The sequence below is a fragment of the Callithrix jacchus genome, chromosome 6, assembly GCF_049354715.1.
Source record: "Callithrix jacchus isolate 240 chromosome 6, calJac240_pri, whole genome shotgun sequence".
Taxonomy (NCBI): Eukaryota; Metazoa; Chordata; class Mammalia; order Primates; family Cebidae; genus Callithrix; species Callithrix jacchus.
The window spans coordinates 75,233,413-75,251,915 of NC_133507.1; the positions used below are offsets into that span (position 1 = coordinate 75,233,413).

Below are 18,503 nucleotides of genomic sequence, written 5' to 3' on the forward strand. Positions count from 1 at the left end.
AAAATGAACATACTGGTCTGTGGGATGGGAGGTAAAATCTGCACTCTATTGAACAAGTTTCTAAGAGACCAGCAGATACCTTTTTAATCACTGGCAACAACAGGGAACATATGATCAATCAGAGAAATAATAACAGAAGCCATTACTAAAAATAGTTTCCAATCCCAGTGCAGAGTTGAAGAAAAACAATAAGGAAATCTCTCCATCTGTTTCAACGATACACTGACAAGCATGTGATAATAAAAATTGTTAACTCAAAGGTAACAACTAGCATTAAAAATGAAAAATAATCTATAATTACTATTATTACCTGGGGAGTTTATGTTTACTTTATTTCATTTTACTTTAAGGCAAATAAATAAAGAGATTTTTCTTCTCCTTATGAGTCCTTTCCATTTCTATACCTCACTGCTTCTCATTTCTATTTACAGAGAAAAAAACTATATATGTCCCTATGGGACATAATGCCATATTAGTTGCTGAACACATATGAAAATATTGTATTATTTGCCAGATAGTGAAATAGGGCAGAAAAGACACATTTGTCAAAACATATTTGGTGGGATGTTTCTTGAAGCATTAGCTTCAGTATACATTTTGTGCACACTTCTCATTCTGTAATCTGAAGGGAACCCCAGTTTGTGAGCTAATTTTCTTTTCCTCTGCCCTTATTAAAACAATGACTGAGGAAGCGTCAAGCCTTTAGACATAGAAGAAGTATTTGAAAGACTCAGATGTATGTAGAACTTGTTCTGTTCCAAAAGCCAAGACAGGATGAAGGTTGGGAGTCTCTGGAGAGTAGGAAATTATAGTTACATGAAAAGGAAGGTGGAGAAGGATGGTCCTTCCCCAAGTGGTAACAAGGAAGGCAAATGGCAGGAGACAGTAGAGAAAAAAACTATTGTGTGAGAGCACCAACTCTTCACTCATGGAAAATTCAACTGGACGCTTATTCTGAGAATCCTAAATAGAGACTGGGAACTTGAACTCTTTATGTGGGAATGAGGACATGAAAGAAAAAATATCTTGCACTCTGTCCAATGTGAAATTTTGGACACTGTTGAAAATTTTCTCAGGAGCTGGTACAGTGGTTACCATATAAAAATAACACTTAGTTCTCTATAGTAATTTAAGGCCTCTTTTTGCATGAGAAATAGTATAACAGGTTAATACTCCCACATGCTACAGATTTTATAAACTCTCTTCTACTAAAAAGTACAAAAATAGCACCTGAGGTTCTACCCACCCTCACAGAAGTAACTTTAGAAGATTAGAAGTCTGAAAGTTATTTTTTCCTTAATTATATACTTTATGATTTCTGCTTTCTAGTTTTTTTAAATAAGTACAGCATTAACAATAATAAACTAATTCAAAGTAAGAACTTTGTGTGGGTTTCTAAAATATTTACTAATGTAGTCACCATTTCCATGTTATTCACTCCCTCTGGTATTATTTTTCTCCTCCTGAAGGACTTCCTTTAACAATTTCTTGTGATGTGGAGCTTCTGGTGATTATTTCAATTTTGTATATATGAAAGACATGCTTGATTTCACCTTCTTATTTTAAAAGATAGTCTTTGCTGGTTACAGCAGCCTAGCTTGACTTGTTTTCTCCCTTTTGGTATTTTAAAGATATTTTTCCACTGTCTTCTGGCTTGCACTCATTTTTTTTTTTTCTTTTTTTTGAGACGAAGTTTTGCTCTTGTTACCCAGGCTGAAGTGCAATGGCGCGATCTCGGCTCACGGCAACCTCCGCTTCCTGGGTTCAGGCAATTCTCCTGCCTCGGCCTTCTGAGTAGCTGGGATTACAGGCACGCGCCACCATGCTCAGCTAATTTTTTGTATTTTTATTAGAGATGGGGTTTCACCATATTGACCAGGATGGTCTCGATCTCTTGACTTCGTGATCCACCCGCCTCGGCCTCCCAAAGTGCTGGGATTACAGGCGTGAGCTGCAGTCATCTTTTTCTTTATTCTGTACATATGTGTCTTTTTTTCTCTAGTTACATTTAAGATTGTCTATCACTAATTTAATTCTTATTTTTTGTAGTATATAGTGTTAATTTTTGTGGTTACATAGGTGTATATATTTATGAGGTACTTGAGATGTTTTGATTCAATGTGAAATAAGCACATCATAGAGAATGGGGTATCCATCCCCTCAAGCACTTATTCTTTGAGTTACAAACAATTCAATTACAGGTGTTAAATTATTTTAAAATGTACGATTAAGTAATTATTGACTATAGTCATCCTATTGTGCTACCACATAGAAAGTCTTATTCAGTCTTTAATTATTTTTTGTACCTATTAACAATCCTGGTCTCCCAATTTCCACCCTCCTACCTCCCTTCCCAGCCTCTGGTAACCATCCTTCTGCTCTCTACCTCCATGAGTTCAAATGTTTTGATTATTAATCCCACAAATAAGTGAGAACATGCAATGTTTGTCTTTCTCTGCCTAGCTTGTTTTACTCAACACAATGATCTTCATTTCCATCCATGTTGTTCCAAATGACTGGATCTCATTCTGTATTTGTTGCAGCACTGTTTATAATAGCTAAGAACTGGAAGCAACCTAAGTGTCCATTAACAGATGAATGTATTTTTAAAAATGTGGTACATATATAAAATGGAGTACTATCACTAATTTTAATGAATTTAATTGTGGTATGTCTTCTGGTAGTTTTCTTTGTTTTGCCTCCTTGAGATTTATTGAGCTTTTTGAATACATGTGTACATGAAGTTTTAGTTTTCATTAAATTTGGAAAATTTGTGGCTACTGTTTTGTCAACCATTTTTGTCTCCCTACTCTTCATCTTTAAGATAACCCCCACCTGACTGATGCTCCTTTAATAAAAAATTGGGTGTTTCATTTTGAATAGTTTCCATTTATTTTTCATCTCCAACATTATAGTTTTCATGTCTAGAAGCTTGGTTGGAATATTTTTAATGTTTCTGCATATTTCTACTGGTTCAGTTCTTCCTCTAGCTTTATGTACATAAAGAATACAGTTTTAATAACTGTCTTACGGTCTTTGATTGATTTTTCTCCTCTTTGTGGATCATATTTTCCCGCTTCTTTGAATGTCTGGTTACTTTTAATTTGATGCCAGAAATTGTGAAATTTACTTTCTTGGATGACAGAAACTGTGAACTTTACATTGTTGGGTAATAAATATTTTTGTATTTCCATAAATATTTTTGAGTTTTGTTCTGAGCATAATGAAGTTATTTGTAAACAGTTTCATCTTTTCAAATATTGCTTTTCAACCTTTTCAAAGCAGATCTAGAACAAACTTCAATCTAGAGCTAATTTTGCCCCAATAGTGAGACAAAACCTGCCTGAACATTTTACACAATGTCCCAAAATTATGAGATTATCTCCTCTGTCTGGTGTGAGCAAGAACTCTGCCTGGTCTTGCCTAATTTTCAGCACATGACCTCAACTCCTTTTGATTGGTTCCTTCTCGGCCTCAGGTAATCCTCATTCACAGACATGCGCTGAGAGTCCCCAGCTGAAGACTATTGATCTTTGTAAATGTCCAGAGTTATTTCTCCTCTGCAGCTCTCCCCTCTCTGATGTTTTGACCTGTAAACTCTAGCCACTACGATGGCCTCTCCTCAACTCAAGGATACTCTATGCTTCACCTGGGTCCCCCTCCTTGCACCACAGTTTGGAAAAAATATAAGCAGTAAGCTGGAGCACTTTTAGGTCTTATTTGTTTATTGTGTCTCAGGAATCATTGAACTTCCTTGTCTAACATCCAACTGTCCTGGAAAACTGGTGTTTAATATATTTTGCTCAGTTGTTTCAGGTGGAAGAGTACACTTTGTCTTTGTTACTCCATCTTTAAAGGCATGGAATTTTGGATTTGTTTTTCATTCATATATGTAGTTTTAAGGGTAAGAGTTTATTCTTTTCTCCCCACATTCATTGCTCTTTACAAGTTCTGTTGTTTCACTGGCTATATGCACTGTAAAACCCTCTGAGTTGGTAAGAATAAGGTAATTCAAGTTGGCCACAGCCAGAATCCAACATCAGATTTGGTTTTGTTTTTGTTGTTGTTTTAGAGAAAGTTCAGAGGGGCCACAAGCATAATCCAGTGTCAGGTTTGTTTTTGTTTAGTTGTTTTTGTTGTTGTTGTTCATTGTTTGTGTTTAAGAACCAGTGACTCCTGTCATTCTCTTCTGTTCTGCAAGGCCAAGATGCAATGGTAAAAGAGTACATCCTTCTTTTTGCCTTGAGTGTCTCTTAGATTTAAAATAGTCTCAGGTTCTAAATATTAAAATGACCCACAATAAGAGCTGCAATAATTAAGTTTATGACTTGTTATACGAAGCAACGTATGACAAACTTAGAAAACATATTTTACAATGACAAGAGAGGAAAGAAAAGCACAGGAAACTGAAACTCCAAGAATAATTCCGAACACATTGCAAGGTTCCAAAAAGTAAAGCTACAAAAAAATTTTAAGTGCTGCACTAGGACTTTAATAGAGACAGAGTAGTCTCTCCTTAGCAGCAGAAATTATAACTTAAAACTCAAAATGGAACTTATTACAGATTTTAATGTATCAAATAAGAAGGATAGAGCTAATTTTTTTAATCCAAGCCATAACAATTTTCTATGAAACAGTGCAAGGCATGTCACCCACTTAAAATCAAGATTACTCAGTTTGCTTTTGCTTTCAAAACTATATGGCAGTGGAAGTGAAAGATTTCCAATGTATTTCTTCAAAAATTTGGAATATTCTGCAGAAAATAAATATTAAAATAGTAATTAAATGAAGTCATCTATGATGACATATGAAGGAAAAACTACATTTCAGAACAATTGTTAATGCTTCTATGTATGCCTAGTTCTATTTTTAAATTAAACATCTGGACTTCTTAATAATCAAAAATGTTTTGTACTGACATCAATAAGAAAATTAACTACTTCCCAGAAGAAAAAAAATAATATAGAATTTTATTAAGTATATTTCCAGTGTTTCTCTTCATGTTTGGAGAAACGTTGCCACATAATTAAAACAATTCTTACCCTATAAGGTTGATTCTCTTGCAATCTTGGGCGGTTTATGTTAACAGGAATACAGAATAAGATATTCACTCCAGTGACCTGGAAAGAGGCCTAGAAGGGTAGTAAAAAATCCAGCTTTTATTTCATTCTGTCGAGTCCTCATTCTTCAATACTTTGATAACATCTCAGTCTTTCAGGTAACTTCCAGGTATAGAACACTACCTTTACTGATAATTACAACTCACTTTTATTACTACGAGGTTCAGTACTCTCTAAAATCAAACCTCAGTCTCAATTTTTTTCACTCTATAACGATTGGGATGTGTAGTCTGACCTTTCACTCTCTCCATCTCCTCCCTCACCCTCATTCCATCTTCTCTTTCTTACAAAATTGGACAACACAGTAGGCATGATAATTACTAGTAAAGGGGTGAAACACAGGCACCTCTCCATTCTACCTTGTTGAACACAGGCTGGTTTTCTTGCTCTCCATTCCAGCAATTAACAGATGCTGGTTTCTTTATAGGACACATATAGGGTAATTGTCATTTCTTTTGTTTTCTTTTGAGATGCTTCAGTCTTACTTATGGCTGATATTTCACTAATTCAACCTTTGCAAAGGATGAAGGAGAGGGTGGGCTGTAATTCTAAAGACTTCTGTCTCAGATTCTAACCATGGAGAATTATCCTAGATTTTCTTAAGTTTAGGAGGTGCTCCCTTCCAGCAAGTAGCCCTTTTGGGCAGAATTCCTCTTAGGGCAGGTATTTCCAGCTATTTCCTCCAGAATGCAGTTAGCTTATGGCAAACTAAGACATCCTTACCATTAAAATGCTAAATGCATTATCTGCTGTCAGTCTTGCAGAATTCATCTTTGCAGGTATCTTCAGCAAATTTTCATGCAAGTGGGATGCAAATATTCATTTATGTTAGACATAGATTTATTTTGAGATTAAGAAAATTTAAACTTCAGGGTCCCTTGCATAAGACTCTTCCAAATCCCTGAAAAAGGCCTTAGCAATATGTTCACATTGTAAAAGTCTTTAAAATTTGCAAACGTAATATAGACTTCTTTATATTGTGTAAGTTTCAGGACTCACAAATCTTGGATGCTCCTGACAGTCTATATTCATTTAGGCACACCAAACCCAACAGCAACAAGCACGTGTCAGGTCTCCTAGGAACTCTCGCTTGAATTTCTTCTCTTCAATCTTCCATGGAATAAAAATAATGAAATGTCCCAGGATAACAAACTCCCCAATAGGCTGACACAATCTACATTAATAATTCTTGTCAATATTCTTTGGCAAATCATGGCAGGCAATGGTGGTGAATGGTCACCAAAGCAGTTTTCAATCATTTTGACACTCCTACATGAATATATCCAGCAACTCCTTATAATATGAGGCAGGTTTTACCCAGTGATTTCAGCTTTGGGCCTTCAATGTTTAAATCTAAGAGAAGGAGGAATGTTTCATAGAAATTGTTGTTATATAAACATTCATTCACCTGAGACAAGGTAAGTGAATATCACTGACTCAGGCTTCCACCTCCATCCAAAGAGGGCCTCAACTTAAAACTCATGAAAATATTCAAGAAGGTATATTTATTTTACATTTTTTTTTCCTAGGAAATCTCATTTTTGTCCTTCAAGGCAAAATGGAAACAAAGTGAAACATGCACTATTTATTATAAATGTTTATTATATCTCAATGAAAAGGAAAACACTTGCAGGTTAATTTTGCTGGAGGTAGGACTCTATGATTTTTAAATTTAAATTTGCAATTAATATAGAGTAAGTTAATAAAAAAGCATTGACTTGAAAATTAGGTTTAAGGGTAGATAGTTCAACTACAGGCATTAAAAATAATTTTGTAATAAAAGAAGTAAAACAGAATCTGCCAGTGATAGAATCTGTTTCAACACCCAAAATGGGTTCTTACCATAAGTAAAGTGACTGGTTTATCTCTAAGTTTGTAAAAAGGAAAGTAGATTTTATAAAACGAAATGTATACATACAAATAGGTTAACCAAAAATCAACACTAAAGTTTTTATTAGTTTGCTTCTTTTAATGCTGTGCTGGGCAGACTTGGCTTCTGTTTCCCAGAAATGCAGTAAACATCTGATTTCCCACTTTTAAAGTAAATCACTGATAAAAGCTAAATGTGCTTTTGTACTTTCCATCCTTGATTAGTCCCGGATACTTCCAAGTGATCTGTAACTAATGCATGCTTTCGAATGATATCTTGCCAGATTGTTTATAGCAGGCCCACAGCTACACACTGGATTTTGATAGACAGTTAGCAAAACAATGCAAAGAAGACAGAATTGAGCAGCTAATGGACTACTTGGGATGTCAACTCATGGAGATGATGTGATTAAACAAAAAGTGTATTTTAACATGTTTAGTCTCTTCCCTGGCACATTGTAACAAATATACTATTGCTAAACTAGCATTACATATCAGTAGAACATGATGATAATTTTTTACCATACAAAGACCCACTGAAATAAACTAACATTTTCATTTGGTAGGATTTTTTTTTTTTAATCTAAGAATGCATGGACTTACCCTGGAATCCCCTCCACTTAAAAAAAAAAAATGAATCAAATTGCTTTCTTTGAAAAAGTACAGAATACATAAAGTTTATTTTTTTCAGAGCAAGATCTGTTCACCTAACACCTATTTGAAAAAGCAATTTCATATGACAACAAATGTATAAAATGGCAATAGATAAATACCATTCTTACATTTATAAACAAAAAGCACTAGTTATATATACTTAAAAGATACCCAGAGAAGTTATTTGCCTTACTCAAATTAACTCAAATATGTACATAACACATACCTTTCAGAAGAAAAGCTTTCTTTGAATTAACGAGATAAAGTCTCTTATTCACAAAATAGATAAATGGCCATAGGTACTTAGGTACAACGTATAAAAATGGTAGGAAACTAAAACTACTAATTCTAACATAAAAATTTTACCATATAAATTTGAGTTTTTAAAATTGTTCAGGATTTTGCTAATCCAAAAGAATCTATTTGAATGGCTTCATGAATTGGCAACTCTACCTCTTATTTTCTCTCTTACATAGAAGGGCCAATAATGTAACCCAAATCAAACCATAGTGTATCACTCCTTCAAGCCTTTGCTCTTGGTGCTGGCTAAAATTCTATCCATCTTTTTAAAATTCTAGAAAGACAACAGTTTGTCTGAATAGGCTACCTTGTCCTCAAACTCTCAGAGGCATTATAAACCTACTCTTCCCTAAATGAACATTTTTTTACTCCACATCCTTCTATTATTATAAGAATCATAACATAGAGTCTAAATGAATTATACTTTTCCCTCTTTTTTGAAAAAAATAAGCTAAATTACTTTTTAAATGTGATTTCAAAATTTGGTAGGCTTATTTCACCATACTTAAAATAGGGAATAATTATAGGTTAGAGCAGCATGTGATTTGAAAATTTATTATAGATGAAGAACCATTTACTGGAAGGGCATTTTTAATCTATGAGATTCAAATTAGAATGTATTGAAAAAAATAAAGGGAAAAGAGTTTCTCATGTGAGCATAATTAAGGATAAAATAAAATTTGATGTTTTCATAATATTTATATGGACTTTAATGTTTATATTTGCAAAATTCATTGGTAGTTTAAAAAAAAAGTTGATGTAGCTTTTCTTAACTTATACCTTAGCCTTATTGCATATTTAAAAACCAATAGAGGTTAACACCAAATAACTAAACCTAATAATTTTAATACTCCTCTACCACTAGTTTTTTCTACTTAAGTTAGCCCTTATGGAAAATATATTAAACATCTTTATTGTATTATTTGGACTTTTAAATTATTAAGCTTGATGAATTTTATATATAAATAATGCTTTTTCATTATATTGCTTTATTAATATAACTTTTAAAACTTGGTTGAGTAAGGGCTTCCTTTTTTTCCTCAGATTGTCCATTCCTCCATCTCATTATTTCTTACTATGTGAATTCTTTAATTTAATCAAAAAATATTTACAACTAAAAATACTCAATTTTTTACCTCTTCCAGTTAGGGTCAGAGGGGTAGGAGGAGGTCGTTATGACCAATGCAATGGAGAGATAATTTCCTAGGAAATGTCCTTTTCTGAATAAAATGGCTAACTGCTTTCTGCTTATAACTCTGAAATGCTGCCTAAAGGTGCAGCAGCCATCTTAATGAATCCACCTAGGAAAAAGATGGTATAAAAGGGTAGGAGAAGTCTAGGTCTTTATAAGACATCCTTGAGCAGATGGACCAGACTGATTGCCTGCTTCTGAACATCTCCTTACAGATGAAAAATAAACACTCAACTATTTAAGCCATAGTTGGATGGATTTTCTATTATTTGCAATCAAATGCATTTCTAACTCATGCAATAAATGTTATTTAGAAGAAAACCTACTACAAGTATAAATCCAACTTTCTAATAGAAAGTTATTCTGATTTAAAATTATTTCATTATAGTTTGCTTTATAATAAAATGTTACTCTTATTCATTCAGTTTTTAAAACTTGATTTATGTAGTCTTTATTGCTTTAGATATAGCACCTTCGTCCCCAGTGTCTGAATCTCATTGATTATGAGAAGTCATGATAATTAACTTTTGTTATCAAATATTAAAAGCCAATATACTGCTTTACTGTGGATGATTCATAAAATGATTAAGCTACTGAGAAATACTTTTAAAAATACTATGTAACAAGAACAACAACAAAAAGAAAGGCCTAAATCAACTAGGAGTTAAACTTACAGTTGTAAAATAAGATCTACAAGGACTATTATGAACACCGACTACTATATTCAGGTTCATGGTCTAGTTCAAAGGAATTTAATTAAATGACTGTGGCTTAATCAGTTAAAATTTCTTCTCTTATTACTTTATGACATTTTATTGCATTTAAAATTAAAGGATCAGTGAAATTTTTCTATGATACTCTGATTGGCAAAGTTAATTGTAAAACATATAAATTTTGAAGTAATCCTTCCATAATGGCATACAGAAACCCTATTTGCAATTTGTTCTAGTCACGCTAACCCTGCACTTGTCAATTACAAATCATGCTGAAACTGAAGAAAACTTCATTTCTGGTACTCATTAAAAAGGTTTCCTCGTAAATACGTTGTAATTTCAAACAATTTCCATTCTTGATTAATAGGTCATTTTACATGTGAAGATACCACGGCCAAGGGAAGTTATTCAACTGGCGTGGAATCCCACGAATACCATTTGCCATATAGAAATTAAAACCAGGGAATGTGACTCCAGTCTAGACCAAAATTCACCACATGTGCTAATTCCTCCAAATACTACAGCCCAATCACCTGATATATTTTGTAACCAGCAAGTTGAAATATCATGTGCTACATTCTTCTATAGAAAATGCGGACAACTCTGTGGATGCTGAATTTTTTTTTTTTAACTAAAGGTGGCAGATTTGTTTCAGTGTTTCCAGGAATCAACCACATAAATTCCGAAAACTGAGACCAAGCATGTAGTATATCAATAGGGAGGAGGCTTATTGTAACTTCACAAAAGCTTTGCGAATATATGCTATTTTAGACATCCCCTTTCCAAACCGACATCAATAAAAAGTAGTTCTGACATTTGTATGGCTGCCCAGCATCAGGCTCTAGAGCAAAGCACTGCAAAAATACATAAAGACAAGCATCCAACAAGCAAATATATAAAATTGAGCCACAAGATGATTTCTGTAAATAATAGACAATGGCAAGTGTATCAGTAATTTTACTGGCTATAACCACACTGTCATTAAGGGTAATGAGGTCACAATGAATAATAAAGAATATATCTTTCTTTTTTTTAATAGATATGGGTTTTCACCATGTTGGACAGGATGGTCTCGATCTCTTGACCTTGTGATCCGCCCACCTCAGCCTCCCAAAGTACTGAGATTACAGGCGTGACCCACCGCGCCCAGCCAAGAATATATCTTTACTAAATACATATGCAATATGACATAGGATACTAACGAAATTTTGATATAATCAGAAGAGCTAATGAAATAGAATTAAATGAAATACTAATAAGAATCATGGGGAAAATAATATTTCAGTTATTTTCATTAATCAAAATCATTGTTTTCACATTAGGAAACTTCATAATTTTACAAAATATTTCACTTTTACTTAGCATATTCCGTGATAATATATTATCCATATACTATAAATAAATAAATACATATATTACATATTATAAATTATATATTATAAAGAAAATTTTGCTCAAAAATATTATGACTTTTGCACAGATAGCATGACCAGTAAAGGGCAGAACTGGATTCTAACCCAGCAGTTTTTTTCTACTACAACAACTGACCACGTAGGTATTAAGACTATTCTAAATGCCATTTTTAAAAAGTTAACATCACATGGACACAGGAAGGGGAGCATCACACACTGGAGTCTGTTGGGGGTGACTAGAGGAGGGACAGCGGGAGGTAGGGAGGTTGGGGAGGGATAACATGGGGAGAAATGCCAGATATAGGTGATGGGGGATGGAGGCAGCAAAGCACATTGCCATGTATGTACCTATGCAACAATCCTGCATGTTCTACACATGTACCCTAGAACCTAAGTGCAATGTATATATATATATATAAAATAAGTTAGCATCATGTGTAACCTTTACACCCTAGAAATTTTCAATCAAATTTTTAACATGAGATACCATATTGAACCTATGATATTCTGTAAATACTAAAAAAAAAAGTTGCTGGAGAGGATATGGAGAAAAAGGAACACTTTTACACTGTTGGTGGGAGTGTAAATTAGTTCAACCATTGTGGAAGGCAGTGTGGCGATTCCTCAAGGCCTTAGAAATGGAAATTCCATTTGACCCAGCAATCCCATTACTGGGTATATATCCAAATGACTATAAATCGTTCTACTATAAGGACACATGCACACAAATGTTCATTGCAGCACTGTTTACAATAGTAAAGACCTGGAATCGACCCAAATGCCCATCGATGATAGACTGGACTGGGAAAATGTGGCACATATACACCATGGAATATTATGCAGCAATCAGAAATGATGAGTTCGTGTCCTTTGTAGGGACATGGATGAATCTGGAGAACATCATTCTCAGCAAACTGACACAAGAACAGAAAATGAAATACCGCATATTCTCACTCATAGGCGGGTGATGAAAAATGAGAACACACGGACACAGGGAGGGGAGCACTAAACACTGGGGTCTATTGGGGGGAAAAGGGGAGGGCCAGCGGGAGGGGGAGCTGGAGAGGGATAGCCTGGGGAGAAATGCCAAATGTGGGTGAAGTGGAGAAAGGAAACAAAACACACTGCCATGTGTGTACCTATGAAACTGTCTTGCACGTTCTGCACATGTACCCCAAAACCTAAAATGCAATAAAAAATTTTTTAAAAATTTAATTTTTTTTTTTTGAGACATACTTTTACTCTTGTTGCCCAGGCTGGAGTGCAATGGCACAATCTCTGTTCACTGCCACTGCAACCTCTGCCTCCCAGGTTCAAGTGATTTCCTGTCTCAGCCTCCCAAGGAGCTAGGATTACAGGCGTGTGCTACCAAGACCTGCTATTTATTTTTTTTTTAAGTAGAGATGGGGTTTCTCCATGTTGGTCATGCTGGTCTCCAAGCCTGACCTCAGGTGATCAACCCACCTGGGCCTCGCAAAGTGCTGGGATTACATCCATGAGCCACCTCACCTGGCCATTCATGCTCTTTTCATAAATTAATATAACTTTCAGGTCACTGGCAGATCTGTCTAGAGTACACCAAATAAGTTAATAAAAATGGAAAGTTAAGAGTATTCTTAAGAACTGGTAAAATTAAGGTTTTTTTAATTTTAATTTTTTATATTTCCATGCATTTTTTCAGAATAGTGGTGTTTGGTTACATGAATAAGTCCTTTAGTGATGATTTCTGGGATTTTGGTGCACCCTCACCTGAGCACTGTACATTGTAACCAATGTGTAGTCTTTTATCCCTCAGCCCCTGCCTGCCCTTTCCCCCAGTCCCCACAGTCCACTGTATCATTCGTATGCCTTCACATCCTCGTAGCTTAGCTCTCATTGAGTAAGAACATACAATATTAGGTTTTCTATTCCTGAGTTTGAATCACTTAGAATAATGGTATCGAATTCCAACCTGATTGCTGCAAATGCCAGCATTTTGTTCCTTTATTAGGTGAGTAGTATTCCATAGTATATATATATACATTTTCTTTATCCACTCTTTGATGGTCATTTGGGCTGGTTCCATATTTTTGTGACTGTGAATTGTGCTGCTATAAACATGCATGTACAAATATCTTTTCAATAAAATCACTTCATTTCCTCTGAGTAGATACCTAGTAGTGGGATTGCTGGATCAAATGGGAGATCTACTTTCAGTTCCTAGCAATCTCCATATTGTTTTTCATAGTAGTTGTATTAGTTTACATTCCAACCAGCAGTGTAAAAGTGTTCCTTTTTCATCTCACCTACACCAACGTCTACTAGCTTTTGATTTTTTGATGATGGCCATTCTTGCAGGAGTAAATAATATTGCATTGTGGTTTTGATTTGCATTTCACTAATCATTAGTTATGTTGAGCATTTTTAAATGTGTTTGTGGACCATTTGTATATCTTCTTTTGAGAATTGTCTATTCATGTCTTCAGCCCACTTTTTAATGAGATTCTTTTATTCTTGCTAATTTGTATGAGTTTCTTGTAGATTCTGGATATTAGTTCTTTGTCAATTGCACAGTTTGCAAAAATTTTCTCCCATTTTATGGGCTGCCTGTTTGCTCCGCAGGTTATGTCTTTTGCTGTGCAGAAGCTTTTTAGTTTAATTCAGTCCCATCTTTCTATTTGTTGTATTTGTTTTGGGGATGGTTGTCATGAAGTCTTTTGTTAAGCTAATGTCTAAAATGGTTTTTCCAATGTTATCGTCTAGAATTTTTATTGTTTCAGGTCTTAGATTTAAGTCCTTGATCCATGTTGGGTTGATTTTTGTATAAGGTGAGAGATGTTTCATTCTTCAACATGTGGCTTGCCAATTATCCCAGCATCACTTGTTGAATAGAAAGTCCTTTGCCCACTTTATGTTTTTGTTTTCTTGGTCAAAGATCAACTGGCTGTAAGTATTTGGCTTTATTTCTCGGTTCACTATTGTGTTCCATGGGTCTATGTGCCTATTTTTATACCAGTACCAGGCTGTTTTGGCAGCTGTATCCTTATAGTATAGTTTGAAGTTGAGTAATGTGACACCTCCAGATTTGTTCTTTTTGCTTAGTCTTGCTTTGACTATGTGGCCTCTTTTCTGGTTCCATATGAATTTTAGAATAGTTTTTTTTTAAAAAAGAACTGATAAATTTTGATACAGGAAAATTATAAAATATTGCTAAGAAAAAACACTGTGAGTGGAACCATGAAAGTTTATGGATTTAAATAATTGTGGGCGATGGGGGAATGAAAAGTAGAAGACAAAATGACACACTGAGCTGGAAAATGTTTCTCAGGATAAATCTGACAATTAAGCGGAGAAGCTATTATTACTACTATTTTCCAAAAAAGCAAACTTTCAAAAAGAAAAAAGGTATCTTTCCAAAACATCTGGGTAGTTGGTAGAGAATGGCAAGATATAAAAAACAGAAAGATGTAGAGGACAAGTCCATAGAAGTTTGGAGGAAAAAACATCAGAAAATAACCATCTATTTTTTGACTAGAGAATTACAAGGTGGGAATATAATCAAAACCAGTAACAATTTGAAAGATTATTTTCGAACAACAAACAATGGGCTGTAGCTGATATTATACCAATTAAGTTACATTTATTGAAGGAGGTATTTGAATGCCTAAGGAAATTATTTTTGAAACATGCACCATTAAGAAGCAGAAGATTTTCCCAAGGGAAACACTAAAAACCCAGGTGAGTCATTAAAATCTCTTAGAGCAAAATATTTCTTCATGTCTCAGGTCTCCCTCAAAGGTATATGTAGGTACACACACACACACACACACACACACACACATCTTGTATGTATACATACATATACAATAAAACATAACATTTTTCTTATACTTATAATTAAACATTACATGTATGATAGTAGTACAGAGTTTACTCACACCCATTACAGCAGGTTTTATTCTCTCAGGCAGTTAAAAATCCTCATTTTACAATTTGACACTGCATTATATTGGAGAATGGCAAAGCTAAAGCTAAAAGGCAATAAACCATTCATTCCTATGGTACATAATTGCTGCCACAAATTGAAATGTGTAGGGAAAGCATTCTTCAACAGGTTATGCTCTACTCTCACTTTTACTTTCAGAGTAAAAACCACTGCATGAGCAGAAAATATATAATAGCTTAGGCTGACCTTGGTGACACATCAAAAGAAAATTCTTGAGCTGTAGGAAATGTTGATTTATCTATATCTTTCCCTCCCTAAATCAGTTTAAATGCATTTTGCTCACAAAATAGTTCAGTAAGTCTATAGTCAGCACTTACTGAACTAAGCTATTCTAATAATAGCATAGATTAAAAAAAAACCATGATTATTATTTTAATGGTGCTTGATTAATCTTAGGGGTGTACATCAGAAGCCGGAAGGCACACACAGACACACACACACAACACTGTGTAATCTCAGATATTCCTGGTATTTTATTAATTGGACATTGTCACTATAAGATGAATATTCATTATTTTATCTTCACACAAAGCATTAATTTAACGAATGTCAAGTTTCTGAGATTTTATTTTTTCTTCACGTAGTCATTCTTTATTAAAGAATTCTGAAAGACAAATGGTGCATGATCCTGCAGTGCTCTTCAGAATTTAATTTTAAATTATGAAATATAAATGTATAATTGTGTGATTCAAATGCTTTCACAGATTTCCTGCTTAAAAGTTTTTTTTAAAAATCTAATTATAATTTGGAATTATAATTTCATCTATAAATTGTAATTTAGTTTTCATATCACTCTGAAGGATATTTAAAATACTGTGTTTTGAACACAGACTCATTCTAGGTATCTAAATACTCTCCTAAAAATAAACCTTTGTATTTCTTTAGCTGTAAAAATAATAATTTGGGCAATTTATTTTTACTGAAGCACTAAGCATATTTAATCCAGGTTTTTAAATGTACTTATCCCAGGTATTGTAAAGCAATTTTTTACAAAGTTAACCGAATTTATCATTCATTTATCCTCTCATAGAAGAGATAAAATGAACACAGAACATAATAAAATGGGAAAGACAATCTTACGTATACTATTGTTACTTATTTTACACATTATTGCTCAGAGATCTTAAGTACAAATGTGATTCCAGTGATCTTCTGCTCCTGCTCAAAAACCTGCAATAGCTCTTTTTTTGTTTTTGCCTCACGAAGTGAAGGTCTGGCTCTCTCAGCTATCCACAGCCTTCTCCCAGTACATTTCTAGCCTTACACCTCACTGTTAAATCTTATCCCTCTTCATATACCTTACCCTGCAGTCCAAACCTGAATTTAGACTCTTCCATTATATATGTCACCCCTAAAACTGGGACCACAGACAGGTGATACCACATCCAGCTATGATTTTTGCATTTTTTGCAGATAAAGGGTCTTTTCACATTGTCCAGGTTGGTCTTGAACTTTTAAGCTCAAATAATCCAACTGCCTTAGCCTCCCTAAGTGCTGTGATGATAGGCATGAGCCAGTACGCACAGCCTATTTTCTGTATTTTCATACCCCAAACCTGCACTGTTGTACCATCTTAAATGTCTTCTCCTCCATCTTCAAGCATGAAACTTTATCAAGGGAAAAATTAAATGGTACCTGCTTCGAGTTTTCAGTTCTTCCCTTATACCACAGCCAAAAGTGGATGCTTCTTCAAACTTCCTCTAGCAATAAGATCATCTCTCATCTCAATTATTGCCGTAATATCCTAAATGTTATACCCACCTCCAGTTTTGCCCTATTTTACACTGTCTCCAAGGTCAGCCAGTGTGTGTTTTTTTTTCTAAAGTGCAATTGTGATTATGTTATTTTCCTGCTTACAAAAACATCTATGGCTTCCCCATTACTGTTTACAATTAAGTGCACAGAGGTGAACTAAAAGTGCCAGGTTTTCTAGCCTAACATCTACTAACATCTCCTGAAACATCCGTATCTACTAACATCTCCTGAAACATCCATATCTCACACACTCTACCTTAACCATATGAATGTCATTCAGTAATTTAAACAGCAAGTTTTTCTCTTCTCTTAGAATTGAGGTCTCCCAACTTACTTTACTCTTCTGATAATATTCTTTTCCCCCTTCTTTGCCAAGTCTCACTCATTCTTCCCAAGCATAAGCTGTGATCTCATCCATCCCCTAGTAGGCACGGTAAATTTCCCAATTTACACTACTCATCACTCCTGTGTACATATTTTTATCTCTCACCAGATTATGAATTATACTGGCTGAGAAGCCTGGACTTTCTCATTCACCATTGTGTACTCAGTGTCCGGCACGGTGCTTGATACATAGTTTGTTTATGTACAGTTACTAATAATATGGCTCTCTTAATAGCTACAACTTTTAGTGTATTTGCTGCAAAAAAGAAAAAAATAACTTTGTAATTTTGTTCAAGAGCTGGCCTACCTATAAGATGAAAATCTATTGACTTTCCTTCCTCTCTAGTTAGCTAGGTAACTGTCTGATCTGATCTGCAACTTAGACCCTAGAAATAGGAAAGATTATTGACAAATGTTAACAAAATACAGTCTTTATGTCATTATAAATTATTTTAAAGTGGGCAAGCAAGATATGCATTTAGGTAACTGAAACATCATCAGTAATGAGAAGAATGCTGGAATAAGAATCAAAGCACACAATCATATTCCAGGTCATTCCACCAATGAACTATGATAAGACAGACAAGTTGTTTCCCCTAAATGAATCATAGTTTCCATTTCTGTAAAATGGAGGATTGTAACTGGATTATCGTTGAGGTGTATTTTATCTTTATAATTTGATCATTCTAATTCTACTATTCAACTTGAGGACAGCTAAGATTTAAGACATCATAAATATGACTTTTTTCCAACTCTCAATTTTTTCCAGTTCCAATAATATTCTGGCTTTCACTATAAAAAATAAAGTTAAGACATATACTTTTCAAAGTTGAAGGTGTCATGTCAAATTTTACCAAGCATATCCAAGCCAATGAAGACATATCAAGCAGATAAGATTGAATGATTGGTTCAAATAAGAAACTGTGTGTGTGTGTGTGTGTGTGTGTGTGTGTGTGTGTGTGTGTGTACTTTTTAGGCTGGAGGGCAGTGGCGCCATCTCAGCTCACTGCAACCTCCGCCTCCCAGGTTCAAGTAGATTCTCCTGTCTCAGACTTCTGAGTAGCTGGGATTACAGGCAAGTGCCGCCATGCCCAGCTGATTTTTATATTTTTAGTAGAG

The 18,503-nt window shown here is 34.5% G+C and overlaps 1 protein-coding gene across 5 annotated transcripts in view; it reads right to left on the reverse strand.

The window, feature by feature from the left end:
- The window catches only part of KCNJ3 (potassium inwardly rectifying channel subfamily J member 3), a 152,623-nt gene that overhangs the window by 110,501 nt on the left and 23,619 nt on the right, over nucleotides 1-18,503 (reverse strand). Inside the window, exon 3 of one of the 5 annotated variants that reach the window (XM_078327727.1) lies at nucleotides 5,043-5,132. The exons of 3 other annotated variants lie outside the window; for them this stretch is intronic. In XM_078327727.1, the coding sequence (XP_078183853.1) occupies nucleotides 5,083-5,132 (50 nt within the window). In that variant the 3' untranslated portion in view covers nucleotides 5,043-5,082. Of the gene's footprint in view, nucleotides 5,133-18,503 lie in introns of all 5 variants that reach the window. One more of the 5 variants, XM_035304868.3, reaches the window with a different exon arrangement.